Source organism: Solea solea, chromosome 16 (genome assembly GCF_958295425.1).
Source record: "Solea solea chromosome 16, fSolSol10.1, whole genome shotgun sequence".
NCBI lineage: Eukaryota > Metazoa > Chordata > Actinopteri > Pleuronectiformes > Soleidae > Solea > Solea solea.
In genome coordinates, this window is record NC_081149.1 from 13,748,386 (window position 1) to 13,763,925 (window position 15,540).

The 15,540-nt window shown below is 41.9% G+C and overlaps 2 protein-coding genes across 4 annotated transcripts; one reads left to right on the top strand and one right to left on the bottom strand.

Moving 5' to 3' along the window:
• Nucleotide 1: 1 nt before the first annotated feature.
• Nucleotides 2–8,847, bottom strand: hid1a (HID1 domain containing a). Of its 2 annotated transcripts, XM_058653708.1 has the most exons (19): nucleotides 8,648–8,845; nucleotides 6,953–7,102; nucleotides 5,790–5,960; nucleotides 5,236–5,352; nucleotides 4,644–4,750; nucleotides 3,699–3,815; nucleotides 3,340–3,568; nucleotides 3,199–3,255; nucleotides 2,972–3,112; nucleotides 2,638–2,728; nucleotides 2,409–2,560; nucleotides 2,242–2,320; nucleotides 1,955–2,119; nucleotides 1,622–1,849; nucleotides 1,384–1,535; nucleotides 1,227–1,313; nucleotides 1,047–1,138; nucleotides 779–937; nucleotides 4–706 (listed from the first exon to the last, which is right to left on the bottom strand). In XM_058653708.1, exons 1-19 carry the CDS (start codon nucleotides 8,711–8,713, stop codon nucleotides 643–645), a joined length of 2,424 nt encoding a protein of 807 aa, XP_058509691.1. In that variant the 5' UTR covers nucleotides 8,714–8,845; the 3' UTR covers nucleotides 4–642. The 2 variants fall into 2 exon arrangements, with proteins under 2 accessions (XP_058509690.1, XP_058509691.1); XM_058653707.1 differs by having other exon boundaries at nucleotides 2–706; nucleotides 3,199–3,568; nucleotides 8,648–8,847.
• A 926-nt stretch (nucleotides 8,848–9,773) lies between these two features.
• Nucleotides 9,774–15,204, top strand: LOC131476005 (uncharacterized). 2 transcript variants are annotated; one of them, XM_058654433.1, is made up of 3 exons: nucleotides 9,774–10,335; nucleotides 11,406–11,529; nucleotides 12,888–15,204. In XM_058654433.1, the coding sequence occupies exons 1-3, from the start codon at nucleotides 10,319–10,321 to the stop codon at nucleotides 13,107–13,109; spliced, it is 363 nt and encodes a 120-aa protein (XP_058510416.1). In that variant the 5' UTR covers nucleotides 9,774–10,318; the 3' UTR covers nucleotides 13,110–15,204. The 2 variants fall into 2 exon arrangements, with proteins under 2 accessions (XP_058510416.1, XP_058510417.1); XM_058654434.1 differs by lacking the exon at nucleotides 9,774–10,335 and adding an exon at nucleotides 10,380–10,515.
• Nucleotides 15,205–15,540: the final 336 nt, after the last annotated feature.

The window sequence follows — 15,540 nt, forward strand, 5'->3', positions numbered from 1 at the left end:
TCAGATGCTTATCAATATATATTTTCAGGAAATTACAGTTTTCAACATTGAGCATATTCAGCCAGTTCTAAACATAAACCTTTGTCATATACATAAAAACATTTGTATTGTCTCCAAAATCCAGTTACAATTTCACGTAAACTAAAACCATAACAATACTTTAATTTTTTTTTTTTAAAGAGTGCATGTTCACTTTAAAGCATGGCAAGTACAACATTTAATACCAATATTCTGCTGTCCAAGATGCGTATGTTACAAGCCTCTGTTGGAAAGCACAACATTGTCTATAGTTTTGACTCTAAAAAGTTAAAATGATATTTCCTTTGTCAGGACTATGAAGAAAGAGCCTTGTCTTTCAGCAAATGCCTCAATCATCTCGGTGATTTGACAGACATTCTGTGGTCTTGAGGTCTGAAGAAATGTATTTTATTTTTATGAGCAAAATGAATTCAGTCAGCTGTCCTTACACTGAGCCTCGTCTCCGCTCATCTGAACAACTCTTCTACCCAAGTGAGCAAGCGTTATGCAGAAAAACGTTACAGTGGCTAGTTGAACACAGTGAGGTTTACTTGGAAACCAGCAGGTGATGAAAGGAAGAGGAGACCTGGTGCTGAACGGGCACACGCAGGTTTTTAAGTCTGCCTACATCCTCTGAATCTCAAAAAGGCGAACATCAGTGTCATACCAGATAGGAGGGTCCACGTTGCTAGAAGAGAAAATGGAACATTACTTTTGTTCAGTGTGGAAAGATGATGCACAGCTTTTATGTCTGACTCACCGCAGATAGACGACACCCCACATGTAAGTGCGAAACCACATGGCAGTGCCTGCGTTGGCCTGATACTTTCTGATGAGGATGGGGTGAGGAACTGGCAGCAGGCCCACTAATGTACCGTGCTGAAGAAACTTCAGGATCTCTGATTCATCTGTCAGACCCCTGCACGGAAAAAAATGCAAGTATATTTTAAAAAACGTCAGGAAATATTCCAAAAGGATCTCAACCAAATATGTGGCCGCGACATTGCATCCAAGCTGTGTTCACGTACTTGTCGATGCAGATCTTTTCTACCTGGGGAACTAACACTTGAAGAAGACGCATGATGGTCTGCAGAGGTAGTTTACACTTCCAGGAGTGCACCTAGGTCAAAACAGGTAAATATGCATGCATTTCTCAGACAACATACGACATAGAATAAAATAAAAATGAGGGAAAAGATTCTTCTTACCCAGTCAGGTGCGGGAGCCCAAAGGGATGTAGAAGATGCACTTGATAAACGTCTCCTCTCCATTTCTGCTTCAGTGTAGAAAACATCCTGATAATGTGAAGAAATAGATTTACAAATGTGCAGACTTAAAAACAAACTCACAAACAAACACACTTACTTCATTGTCCCGGCCAGAGTTTGACTCCGTGTCACTGGTTCCACTGACTGCATTTTGGTCTGGGAGGACAGTGTGTGGGAAAGCTGTCTTTGGGACAGACACCATGGTGCCATCTTCTGACACCTGTGACTTTTCAGTAAGTTTATCAATGCCTGCAGCGAAACATGAATCACGCACAATTAGTCAATAGATGATCCTTATTTTTTGCAAAATGAAATGAAAATAGCAGAGTCAGTACCCGGTATAGCGACCAGACTGGCCTTCAGTGTGCCAGGCTCGGCAGGCACAGCAGGATGAGAACCCTCCATGGATACGGTCTCCTGGGAGCTTGTGCGAGAAATGACATCTGGTGACTTCCTCTTCCTCTGCAAAGCCTTGTGAATGGAAGCGGGATCAGATGGCAGGTTGGCCAGCTGGTGGAACACGTTACGTTTGCGTATGATAGCGTACACCAGGTTGCAGTTTCCTGGAGGGATGAGCAGATTGTCGGTGAGCAGCTGCATGTGCAAAAGATGCAAAACTGCTAATACTTAAACATGGAGGTTTAAAGAAGGGCTCAGCTTTCTCTCACCATCAAACTGGTACTGGATGATGTTGTTGAAAGCCTCAAGAAGGAAGAAAACAAGGTGATGATTCTGGGCTGCAGAGAACAGGAACCAGCTGGTGGAGAAGGCCTCCAGCAAGTGGAGCAGTTTATTGGCTGCAACCATTGACAAGCTCTTCAAGTAGGGAGAAACTGCAGGAGAAAGCGGATGAAAGATGTGTAAGTGGCAACTACTTTTTCTGGCATGTCAAATGTTTTTGTATTCGTGGAAACATTCTTCGCAATGTCCAACAGATGGCGCCAAAGCAACTCACCATTTACAACAATAGTGAGAAGACAGTCAAACAGAGGCTGGAGACGCTGGTGGCCTGTGGTGATGATCTTGTGGAACACCTACAAATCAAGCCGAGTGACAGCTGTGAGCATGGGACTGAAGCCACAACAGAGAGCAACAACACTTGTAATGGACACAGTGACTAACCACTATGAGCAGGTCGGCATGAGTCCCAGTGAACACGGGGATGTCCATAGGTACGTGGACGGAGTAGGGCTTATTCAAGCGCACACCAAAATTTCTCTCCCCGCTCAGCAGCAGCAGAATAAACACGCCAATGTGCATGAGTCCAACGCGGGCTGTGTCCAAGCAAAACACATCAGTTTAACGCGCAATGCAGACGTTTGTTACTGAATGAGACTGTGATGAGGCTTACACTGGTCAGCCCTGGCATCATTCAGGTAGAAGAGTATTGGAACCAGAATATCCAGCACATCACTGCTCTTCAGCACAAAGAACAGGAATTTCTGTAATGGAAAAACAAACTGGACTTTCAGAGTTTGCCTACAGACTTGAGCTCAGTCATAGACTCAACCACTGTATTCTGGCATTGCTGTGTCTGCACGCAAAGCAATTACACCTGCGACTATTCTGTGATACTTGTGATAACCTCCTCTCCCAACACCCCGACATGCCTGACTCACTGTTACTCTCAAACAGGCCAGTGTACATTTGACGAGAAAGAAACCTTCACTTTAGTCATTTCCAACCTTGTTGAAGTCACAGAGCTTCCAGAAGAGAACCAGCAGCTCTTGGTGGAACTGGATCTTCTTTGTGGAGTTAGGCAGGTACGTCTGGGTCAAAGGGTTGGTCAGCAGGCGAGCTAGGCCCTTCAGTACAAAGTCAAAGTCCTGCAATGAGATGAGAGAAGCTTTTGAGCTGGTAATCTTCATAGAGAAAATCTTTACATCTTTTATTGAGGTGATGATGTGAGTACCTCCTCTCTGTGAATCCTTGACAAATAATTGACAAACAGGTTTTCCGGTCCTGGCGACTGCACAAAGACACAGAGAATTATTTGAAAGATTTCGGACACGTGTCTTGGATTGGTGTTGTTTGTGTGGTCTTGGTGCCGTACCTCTTGTTCCTCCATGCTGGATGGTGAAGCGGGATGGTGGTGGTGGTGGTGGTGATGGTGGAGAACCCCACCGTCATGCTCGAGCGTCACAATGAGGATCTGTGCGGCTTGCTCCACCAGCTGCTCCCGATAGTCAGAGAAAAGCAAGTGGTTGTATGGGATGCCGTAGCCCACGGGGTCATAGGCACACACCACATTCAGCAGAGAGGTGAACAGGGGCAGAGCATGTCTAGGGGACAAAGACATGAAGACATTGTTAGTATATTATGTGCTGAGTTTCTAGCTTGCACACAACTTTTTGAAAAGATATTTTGACGGGGATGTCCTGTCATTATTAAATAGGACAGAAATAAACTTACCTGTTCTCTGTGGAGCAGAAGAAAGTCACCCATGGGTTGAGGACACTGTTGTCTGATGAAGGAGGCAGGTACATGGCCTCAGAAAAGCAAGTAAGTAACAATCTCAGCAACTCTGTTCTGAAGGGGATGAGAGAGGAGAGCCGTGTTCAGATCCATGGATTCACACTGGGCATTAAATGCATCCTGGATGCATCTCATTTTGGTCTGGGGGGACAGTGTACGTACTACTTTTATTAAGTAGTAAAGTAAGACTGACTGTACAGATGTGTCTGATATCAACATGCTTGTACGAGTGTCGTGTGTGGTGTTTCTGTGCTGGTGAAAAAATAAATCATATGGCTATCAATGGTAATATCATATTGCCAAGTACTGTACATCAACATATAGATGTTGATTCGGATATCAGCTGAGGCCTTGAGGACATACTGCTTTCATGTGGCTCAGAAGCACGTTTTCAAATCACCTCTAAATGACACAGTCAGGACAGATTAGTAGCCTTCAGACCTGTACTTTGCACAGTCTGGACTGAACAGAAGCAAGGATACATAGAGCTGGTTAGAGGCTAAAGACTTTATTGGCATGTTTCCACTGAGTGGAACGGTTCAGTTCAGAAAAGCACATATTTTTTTGCGTTTCAATTAGGAATAGTACTAAAATAAGCGGCCCCAACCGTTCCATTTTTCACAACACTTCCCTTGGCGTACCAGAGTAATGGCACAGTATGGTACTGGAAGTGGAACTAGACCCATGACGGTCATTGTCGCTGTTGGCTCACCGGTAAAACGCCACGCCACGTATCTCTCGGTGTCCGCGTATCCACTCTCAGTCAAAATGCAAGCCTGACCGAGGGCTGTACTGTGTCAAACCGTACTGTATCGTGCTGGAAACACGGCTCATGTGTTTCCTATGTTACCAAGCACAGGTAGAAACAGCCTGCTGACTCACCTGTTCAGGTCATGGATGTAATTGAGTGGGGGGGACTGTGCAAAGCCTACCCCTGCCTCCCAGATGTATTCACAGCTGTCTATGGACTGCATGTTCTCTACCGAGTCCTAGATGGAGCAAAAGAAAAAAAAACAAACACTGTAATGCTTATATTTATTACATTAACATTTCTAACACCATGTGTAGAGGAACAATCGAAATTATTATGCAGTTTTCCTCCATAATTCCTTGAATTTAAAGGGATATAATGTTGTTAAATGGAGACTGGTAGAATGTGTAGGGTTTTGGAACAAGTTTGTCAAGCGGAATGAGGAATTCTGCCTAGTAACAATGACAGAGTGTCATCCACCATGATCTATGTCTGCGTCCTTTCTTCAGGGAAACTTGAGTGACAGGTTAGTTGGGCAACTTTTGACCAGGAAGAGGGAAACAGTGCTTTGAAAACTATGTCTCCCTTTATACTTAGGACGAGAGAACCAAATGTCAAATGTTTGCATTCCTGTGTCTCCCTATTGGTGTGACGTGTGAAAGGCAGCGTTTCAAGGAAGTGACTGGGTAATGACAGTAGATATTGTCGTGTGTTAACACTCACAGGGCCTCTCTTATGACTCTGCACAGTGAAGTCAGGGCAGAAGAGCAGGTCAGCGATAGCCAGGAGCAGCGACTCGGCCAGTGGTCGAGCTCCGTCATCATCGTCCAGCTCGTCTGTCTGGAAAAAGAAGGACACATTTATGAGACGAAATCCAGATGCTGAACATTCGTCTCCAATTTATCTCTCGCCATTCATTAAAAAAGTGCTTACGGTTAGGAAGAAATAACACAGCGCAGCTGAAATTACCTCGCAGCATAATATTTCCTGCTCAATAGGAAAAAGGAAAAATAGACATCTAGTCTTTTTACAGCTGGAACGAGGAAACCATTTGTCATTCTCATTAATATAATCGTTTTGTGACCTTGGTGCATTCATTGCCACAGACGTGAGTTGGCATTTTAAAAGCCAGAGGAGAACATTTTATTTTTCAAACTGGACGATTACATCTCCATAACAAACAAAATGACAGAATTGCTCTCTAAAAGACAATTATATGGGGTATTTTTACGCCTAAAAGCCAATTTTTTAAGCTTATGTTAATGTCCTCCACTTACCCCAGCCCGCCCAGCACCAGGCACCGTTGACCAGAAGAATCCTCTCCAGTCCTGGTCCTCAAAGATGTATGGAAGGATGCGGGTCAGGATGCGAGTGCAGTTCAGGATTGCCTGCTTCTCCCTCTCTGTGGGGCAGCCTGACTCTGCCCCCTGCACCAGCTTCTCCACAGCCTGAAGACGTAGACAACAGGAGTGAGGTACAAAATCAGAATGATGGATTTGGAATCCCTTTAAGATTATTTTACATCACATAAATAAAGCTTGCTATTGTTTTTTTTTTGTTATATAATTTGCTTCGCCAACAACAGTGCTCATTATCAGATCATTATCGGCATGCACAGTATGATAACACATGATCACAAGTTTGTTTGTTTTTTAAAATCAAATGAGACACTGGATCAATTTTATTATTTTGCCAAAATTCACAAATCCCTCAGTTTGCCTCAGTGGGCTTCACAGTCTGTACATGTAGCAAAATACTCTGGTCTACATGTCAATGTGTCCATGGACAAGACACTTCATCCTAAATTGCCTAATACATCCAGTCACTCAGGGTACAGAAGTGTAAATAGGGAGGGTTGCAACAGACAGGGCATCAGGCGTATAATTGGGCAAAGAAAAAAAATAAACAATTTACTTTCCCACTAATTATTTTCTTTTTGCAAAGATACGACATCTGATCTGTCAAGAATGCATTTTGTTTGGGTCAGTAAGTACCTCATTAATACTTCATTAAAATATTTTGTCTGTGAGATGCAGACATGCCACGCTCTTGTTTTGAAGCCTTTATCACAGATTTGCCGTTGAAAATGAATCATTGTTTACATTTAATCAACAGCGCGCTGCAGCCCGCCTTCAAAATAGATTAACAAACACATTTAAATCAGCTCACATTCAAGGACTCTTATCCCCTCTCTTCTCCTCTTTACTTAATTAGGCTACATGCGCCCAGTATGTCTGTTTTTGTTCTTGAACGGCAATTTCAAATGGGAGCCAGAGACAGGAAGCGAGGGGAAAGGAAGGGGAGTTGACTCACATGTTCCCACATTTAAGGCAGTGACTTAACGACAGACACCAGAGCTGGACTAAAACAAACAAAATCCTGCATTGTTCCAAAATAATAGCAATATTTATTTTAGGTACAGCTCGACTGTGGATACTACCTTATAGCAGAGGGTTGCTAAATTTGAAGGGGACTCCTCCCGGACAGCTCTTATCTCTGCAGCTGGCACCAGTGCAAACACATCCTGGACTGTGGTGGTGGTGTCGGCCCAGAACTGGTCCCAGAAGGCGTCATCTGTGGCTTCCACTGGCTGTAGAGAATGAAGTATATCTTAATATACACTCACTGGCCCCTTTATTAGGTACACTTTTTTTGACTGCTTGCTAACACAAATATCCAATCAGCCAATCAACAAGGTGCATTCAGGGACTTAGATGTGGTCATGGCGACCTGCTGGAGACATTGGGCATCTGCTTTTGCGGCCTAACGCTAGTTAACGTCTTGCTGGCTCAAAAGCAAAAGGTTCTTTTTTTTTTAGCCTAATATTTAAAATGTCAGTAGCTACTTTTAGGCTCTGTAGTTTTATTTATATTTATTGTATCTTTTTTTATGAACAAATCAGTTATATGGAACCATTTCTTGGACATATTTAAATGTGGAATATCTTGGAAATCATCTTCTAAATTCATACTTGATTTAAAGCAAGTATTTATTTGATTTAAATCATTTTCATTTTATTGGTGTTAATTGTATAGTTTTTTGTTTAGTTTTTTAAATAAACAACTTAGTTGTATGGGAGCATGATGCAGTCCTTTTGTTGTATGAGTAATATAGTATGTCTGTTACAGATCAAACTCTTTTTTAACATATTTAAATGTAGTATATCTTGGAAATCATCTTCATCTTCTATATGCATACGACTTGATTGGTAACTTGCTTGATTATTGCAAGAATGGCTTGTGACTTGCATATGTGACTTACTCCAATCTGTGATTTCAGGAACCACTAATCTACAGCAGGGTTTCTCAATCTTGGTCCCAGTGACACGTTATCAGGCTTCTGCAGTGCTTGCTGGTGAGCTGACCATTTAAATCAGGTGGTGTTGGAGCAGGGAAACATCTAAATCATGCAGGGCAGTCGGTCTCCAGGACCAGGATTGAGGAACCCTGGTCTACAGGGAGTTTCACACACAGACATTGTCTAGGGTTTACAAAGAATGGACAGAAAAAGAGAAGGTCTGATGGAGGAGAACACTGGTCACTGCATCTCAATACAGTGCATTAAAACATCCTGTTGCCCTTTCAATCGTGTGGTTGTTCAGTGTTGTATTACACGGCTCACCAATTGCCTTCATAATTGCAATGTAAACACAATCTCTGTTATCTGGCACACTGATCTCAGCACAGTCCACCTGCCTCCTCTGCTGCGAAACGAGGTTATTTCCAGACCCGTGTACGTCACCACCACGGATTCGGCTACGCCATCGTTTTTAATGTTATTGTCAGAAATAAACAATGAATGAAGCTTCAATAGTCATCGCGGCAATTATCGCATCTATTGCAACTGTTTATGACGCAAAAAAAACATACAATTCAATAGGATGGATTAAAATGCAAGGTAATGTTTTATATCGTATAGAGATTATGTAAAATAAATAAAATAAATAAGACTGGTTGTATGGACGGTCCGACATTTTACTGCCTCATGACAAGCGTCATATCATCTCCTCGGTGATGCTGCGTGTTCCACGGTGGGTTCATCGTCTCCGTCATTCTCTCTCTCTCTCCCTCCGTATAAACAACCGAACCGTTTATTCTGGGCAACCGTTTATTCCGGTGCGCGGAGGCGCATGTACCTGCGTTTTGGTTGTCAGCTGAATCACCGCTTTCCTGAAGTTCAGTTTGGAGTCGGTGCTGCCCATTGCGATGATTCCCCTGCGTGTCGTCCGTCAGGAGCAGTGCAGCAGCTCAGATCCCTGATAATCTCACCTCAGCTCCGCTGCTGGAGTCTTTGGCGGAGGCGTGTTTTTTTTTTTCTCTCTCTCTCTCTCTCTCTTCCCCTCAGTATTTGGCTGACTGGACTGGCTGCGCTCCTGCTGTAACTTCCGGGTTGCGAAGATGTAAACCCTCCAGATTTTCTACTACTTGTAATATATATATATATATATATATATATATATATATATACATACATATATATATATATATATGTATATGTATATATATATATATATATATACACAAATTATATACATATAATCTCGAGGGTTGACATCTTCACATACATGTATACACATGCGTGCGTACATAAATGTATATATAGTTTTCTAAATGTTTCGTTTTAAACAAGTTTTTGAAAGATTTCTTAAACATTTATGTTTTGTCGTTGTTATGACAGGTGGTCTAATACATTTGTTAAGAACTGTATATATAGTGGCATCTTATAGGTGTCCAGTTAGCATCACTTTATTATAGCATTATATTCTTTGACCTAGTAAACACCATATTATGACATCTTCTAACACAGTTTTCCAAAACATCAGAGGATTGAGTCCCCTTAACTTTTGCAAATCTTCTGAGGCCCATGTTCTAATTTTAATATGTGAATAACAATGTGAGATGTCAGATTGTATAACACGTTTTTTTGTTTAATATTTCATGTTTAGTAAATGGAAGGACTTGGCCCACTTGCAATACCACCAATATCCACTAGTGTTCCATTGTGTTTTAGTATGTGTTGTGTTGCCTTAATGTGCTGCACGTAAGCGCCGAAACTTGATATTGCATATATGACAGGTTACAAGACTTTAACCTAAAATGACAAGTAAAGATGTTAATTACATTAGTCACTGTAATTGCCATTATTTCTGATAGCCCAGCGAAACTACATATCCTGGTACCGCCTACTTACAGCCTGTTCCAATCCACCAAACAGAAGAGGCATCATTTTTTTCTGACTCGCCTTAAAAGCACCATCGCTGGTTCTTGCGCAGCCGCAGTTCCATGTAAACACAACCGAGGTTGTATCTTGGGGCTAACATCAGTGGCTCAGTTTAGCTGATAGGGATTTTTTTTTCTCGGGCTGTTGTAAAACGGTTTTTTTAATCGTCGCTTTAGAGAAACGAACGTCATTACTTAATGTTGGACTCGACCAACATATGAAGAGCACCGGCTTAGAAGGCTAGCTCGCGTTGACGTTAGCATTAGCTTGTACCTGATGATAAAGGGCTTTAGCCTGACTTGTTATCTAACTAACCGGTCGGTTTAACAATTAAATCGTGTAGCGGTGGCCCTATACCGTTGTACGGTCGTTGTGTTGGTCTGGTAGGATGACTTATAACGCCACGTCATTATCTGGTGTAATTATCTAGCTAGAAAGAGCTAGTTTTGTTAATTCAGGCGCTAGGCCTTCGACGGACATCGTACAAGCTACGATTCTCGAGTCGGCAACGTCAACTCGCCACGTCCTTCAGTCAAGTCTTAAGAAACACACAAAAAAGGAGAGCTGACTGATTTCGTGACATCATATGTTGACTGACAACAGGTGAGTGAGGCCTGGCGTGGATAAAGCAACACGACCCGGTCGGTCTAGTGTTTTGTGGTGCAAGTGGTGGAGTATCTACTGTGGCCTTCATGAGCCGCTCTCAGCAGCCATTTCAGGACAGTTCAACGTGTTTACCGATAATCGGGATTAGTGTGTTGTCACTAACGATATGCGTCAAGTGTGAGTAGAAGATATGACTGCTTTTTTTTCTTTTCGTATCAGTTTGGAAAGGCGTCATGTACTGTGTGCATTTTTACGATTGCATGTGTATGTTTTAAATGCCTGCTCATGCCCTTATATTCACACACAGCTTATGCACTTTGTCCGTTGACTGTGTCTTACTTGTAGGGATGTCTTTGTTTTGTGGTCTATCTATACAGGGTAAATAATTTAATTTGTCTGCACTGCATTTTCTGAAGGTCACACAATCTGATGATAGTATTATTGACTCTGAAGAAACGGGCCAGGCCCAGTACTTTGGTTTGACACCTAACATGTGCCTCACATCTACTGGTGGGTGTTAAAATATGGTTGTGATCCCTGTCACCTACCATTGACCTGTATTTCACTGAGTGCAATGAAATAAGAACATTTCTAGTAGTAGGATATCAGTATAGATAGATATCGGCTTTAAAATTGAGTATTGGATATCTGACGATATGACCAATGACTACAACAGTAGGCCTAACTACTGCTACTTCCTTGACTTATATGCTGTGTCCTCTACAACTATTGTTTTTTTTTTTTTTTTACGTTTATTGATTTTGCTCAATGAAGAAAATGTATTGCTACACCTGCTGCAGGTTGAGTAAGAAAATAGGTTAATTACACTAGTGAAGAGACAAAAACAAGCTCTTCAGTAGGACACAGGTAAAAACATGTGTTTATATCATATACTGGCATCGGTTATCGACCCAAGCACTCCCGATAATCATCCCGATTGGCATGATGAGTATCAGTAAAAAGTACAATATCATGCATCCCTAATTTCTAGGGACATGTAACATGTATGTATGTATGTGTTTGGCAAAATGACTAAACTAAATTGGATTTCATCTGGTTTTATATAGGAAACGACAGCGCAGTGGCGGCGGTGGTGATGAGGAGAGCGGCCACCTGGTGCCCCAAGCCAAAAGGCAAAGCAGAGCTCATCCTCTCTCTCCTGAGACAGGCCGGGATGCCTGGGACTCTGAGGTACAAACCAACTTGAGTGGCTTTCACACATGTGCTTAGGTTCACTTGGCCTGAATCACAAAACCATTGATGCTCTTCGGAATCATTTCAAACTCGAAAGCACTTAAAAAGTGCAAACTTCTACCAAGGTTAATACTTGTTTGTAAATGTAATCCTGAATCTGGATCACCACTAAAATCTTTTTCTTTTCCTTGTATCATAACCTACCACCCAAGAAAATTACATCAGAACCTATTGTTATTGTGCTCATAGATGGATTCAGCCAAAAACATAAGCAACTAGGGGGAAGAAATGTGATGGTTTAACTGTCAAGTTATAATCACAGGTAACACTAGGCAATTTTACCTGTACTGTAGTATTATTTGATCTCGTAAAACACCTTTTCACTTTCTCTGATCCATGAAAGACCCTTTAAATCCTGGGGAGTCTTGCAATCATGTGCTGATGAACATATGCCACAGATTTTGTTTGTTTTAGCACGTATCTGGAAGAATTAGGAATGTATGTCATCTTCAAATGACAAAAGATGGCCTCAGTATAAGTGCCTGGAAAGATGTTTGTGTGATGTGGTGGATTCTTCTTAACATGGAACACTGTCTCTGTGTTCAAAAAAAGATGTTCATGCTGAACCTTTGTCACTTACACGCCATATTTTGCAATACCCTATGTTATTCTATAGGTTCAGATTACTTACTAAATCATCTGCCACTGCAATATCCAAAAAAACATTGCAATTTCAATAGGGTTCTACACACTTTGTGCTCGAACCCTAATAATAAAGATCAACGTTTACAAACTGAATTAGAGGTGTTTGGTTTTAAAACTCAAAACAACCACATCAGAGTTTGGCTTTGAAACGGAGGGAAAACACATCTTCACAAGAGATGTTGCAGCTGTGTTTTCATTCGTCCATCTAGAATCGCTGACAGAATTTATAATAATCAGTTGTCTACATTGGCCATGTATTAGAATTTGTGTTGTATTCGAGAACAAATGTACCTGAAGACCTATGCTTTAGGTCTTTATCTTTGTCAACAGCAGTGACGCAGAGCAGAAAAAAAATGGGTGACCTACTTTCAATCCTGTGCATGAGCACATCTTTTGTTCGACCTATGTGATTTGTCTTTGTACATGTTTGGCAGAATTCACTACAGTCTTTTAGCAGCAGCAGCAGCTGACATTGAGCAAAAGGTGGCTGGGTTGCCATCCTATCACAGGGGCCAGTTTCACAAAGTGAAATATCAAATGTAATGCCAGGTGATCATAGAATGTTTTGATGGTGAAGGAACAGTATTTATAGTCTCAATCAAAGGCCAAGGTTTGTGAGCACACTGCTTACGTTGACATCTGTGTTCTAGTCGTCCAACAGTGAGAGCAACAGCAGCATCAGCAGCCCGGAACATGCAGCTGGGAGCTGTAGCAGTCGGTGTGCTGTGGGCTCCTGTAGCCCCCACAGCTCTGGCGACTCTTCAGAACTGCCCGGCTCCACAAACCTGGTGTCCTACCTGCAGATCAACCGGGTCCTGAAGGAGGCCCACTTCCAGAGCCTGCAGAGCCGAAACCATGTCAGAGACACATGATGACTCGCCGTCTCTCCGTCAGCCGGACGTCCAAGAGACCAAAGTGTGTTGGACCGCCACATGCTGAATCACTTCACTTAGCTCTTCCCCACCCATCTCCAGTTACTGTGAAATCTCACAGCTCTGCATATCTGTGGTTGGAGAGCAGCTCCTTGTCAGGTATCTGAAGGGTGTTCACCATACAAATAAATCAAAGTGATAATCATGTTAGCAATAATAACTGTGCGATCCATTCAAACATATTTTGTGATCCACTGGATTTCTGACAAGTTTGGTTTACATGTCGCTCCAAGAGCCTTTTTAGTGACTGACTGATGACGATGATGATGGCGATGAACCCCTGTGTTTTAAATATTGTATGAAAATAGTGCTACTGGAGCTGCACAAATGGCACCAAACACAATTTTCGGCAGGTTAGTGTGATTGATTTAGTCTCCTAGTAGGGTTGTTTTTGTTTTTTTTGCTGAACCTGTCTGTGTTTGTACATGGACCAGTCTCAGGGAGGATTTGCACTTGTCTTGGGCTGCTTGTTTGTTTTCATATTCAGAAGGGGCCTCTGTTACTGGCGGCTGTAGATGCCATGGGTCTTAACTTGCCCTTGGAAGCTCTTTTCTCTCCTTACTTTGTTAGTGAATAGCGTTTAAATATCTTGTCAGTAGATTCCACTTGGACGTAGCAGGAGAGTCAAACCATGCAGTGACTTGGTTTTTGCTCGGATCAGAAATGAAACAATTTCACTGCCAAAAGAATTGAATTGAATTATGTGTAAAATTTGACCTAATTTTGAGTTTAAAAATTTGGTACCTTTTTTCTTTTCTTTTTTTTTAAATTCTGTATTTAACTATAATTATTGTGCAGATTTGCAGCGTTGGCAGTTAACAGTCCCCAGGTGTTGCTTTCAAGCCCTCACCAGCATTTTACCTAATTATTTTTCTCATAGCATGTCGAAAGTAAATTATTTCAGCCAGTGTGCACTTTGTTAGTCAACATCGCCCACCCGAGCTTCTCGTGATTACTGGACAAGAAGCTAATGTGGTCAATGTACAAATTTGAGAACGTAGTTGCTGTAAACACCTGATGGAAAGAAGCCAACGCCTACTTGAAAAGAAGTCATGACAGAATGACATCGGGGTCCTGTTTGCATTTTGCTTCGTGTCATCTTGGTGTAGCTTCTCCCCTCCGCTCTGTGCTCACGCATACATTGTTTTGATTTCAGAATTAAACATAGTTGTTATAAACTGATGACAACTGCAACCAAAGTTAACAGTCCGAGTATAATATTTCTCTTCTGTGATGGTTCTCCTGTGCTGGTCATCCATTTATTAGCCCACTGACCATAGACGTAAAGCAATATGACGTTGACACAACATTGTGTTTGTAGATTCTGAGTAAATCGACGCATACTTCATCTTGAGCATCTTATCGAATAATTGCGTCGATACAAATTTGTTTCAAAACTATAACGATATTGCGATCACGAGTGTTCTTGTTGTGTGATCTTGAGAAAGTGTGATTGTTTCGTTTTTCGGGGTACATGACAAAATGAACACTCATGAACTCCGCAACCCCCAAGTTTTGTGTTTCACTCTAATTCTTTCTTCTCCCTCTCTCTTTGACGTGGCGGTTGAGCATGTTGGGGAAATGTCGTTTGTCCAGAGGCATTTTCAGTTTAGCCTTTAGTGACGGAACGACATTCCCATGGCTTTGTTTGCAATATCACTGAAGCCACTCAAAATGGTGTTCTAGAATCAGACGAGCCTTTCTGCCTGTGCACCACCATTCAATGGTTGCTGCATGAATGTCCATGTGCACTGAACATCCAGGTACAAGCACTGACCACATGGCTGTGCACATCTCCTTCAGTTCAAGTGGGATAGGCCCTGGACCTTTTTTTTAATCCCAGGGAGTGTGAGCTCAGCTTTTTTTTTTGTTTTGACTATATTGTGTCAGAAAGGAATTAGAAGATGTGGTTGCTTTTATTTTTTACAATATTTTTGTATCTTGTAAAATGCACATGACATTAACCTGCCATTATTTTATTTTTTTTTCTTGTAAATATCACTTCATTTCAAAAAAATAAAAAAATAAAACGTAATGTTTTTGAACAAAGCTACTGTTACTCTTATTCTATCCCATTGTGGTGTAAATCGTAGAGAAACATAATGTCAGGACGAAACATGTGATGCTCGTTTTGATGCCGTGCTGAGGAGAAGCTGGTTATGCCTGCATTCCTTGAACAGTATGTGCACATAAGAATTCTTTCCCTCCAAATGCAAATGGCCGGTAATGAATGACCCCCCCCTCGCCGTGACCCTGCATTGAGGCCATCATTAATGAGATATGACCTGTGTCTAAGAGAGGAGCAGTGTAAGGTTTCTATAATTAGCACACTACACATCCTTGTCTTTTGTCTCTTCACAGACCCCCATAA

Excerpts from the sequence above, each read along its gene's own strand:
- hid1a (XM_058653707.1), bottom strand. The coding sequence starts at position 8,713 with ATGGGCAGCACCGACTCCAAACTGAACTTCAGGAAAGCGGTGATTCAG. Across the intron at positions 3,113-3,198 it reads CAAGGATTCACAGAGAGGAG|GACTTTGACTTTGTACTGAA; the intron begins GTACTCACATCA and ends ATCTCATTGCAG. Across the intron at positions 1,850-1,954 it reads CATCCAGTACCAGTTTGATG|GAAACTGCAACCTGGTGTAC; the intron begins GTGAGAGAAAGC and ends TCATCCCTCCAG.
- LOC131476005 (XM_058654433.1), top strand. Across the intron at positions 11,530-12,887 it reads GGGATGCCTGGGACTCTGAG|TCGTCCAACAGTGAGAGCAA; the intron begins GTACAAACCAAC and ends TCTGTGTTCTAG.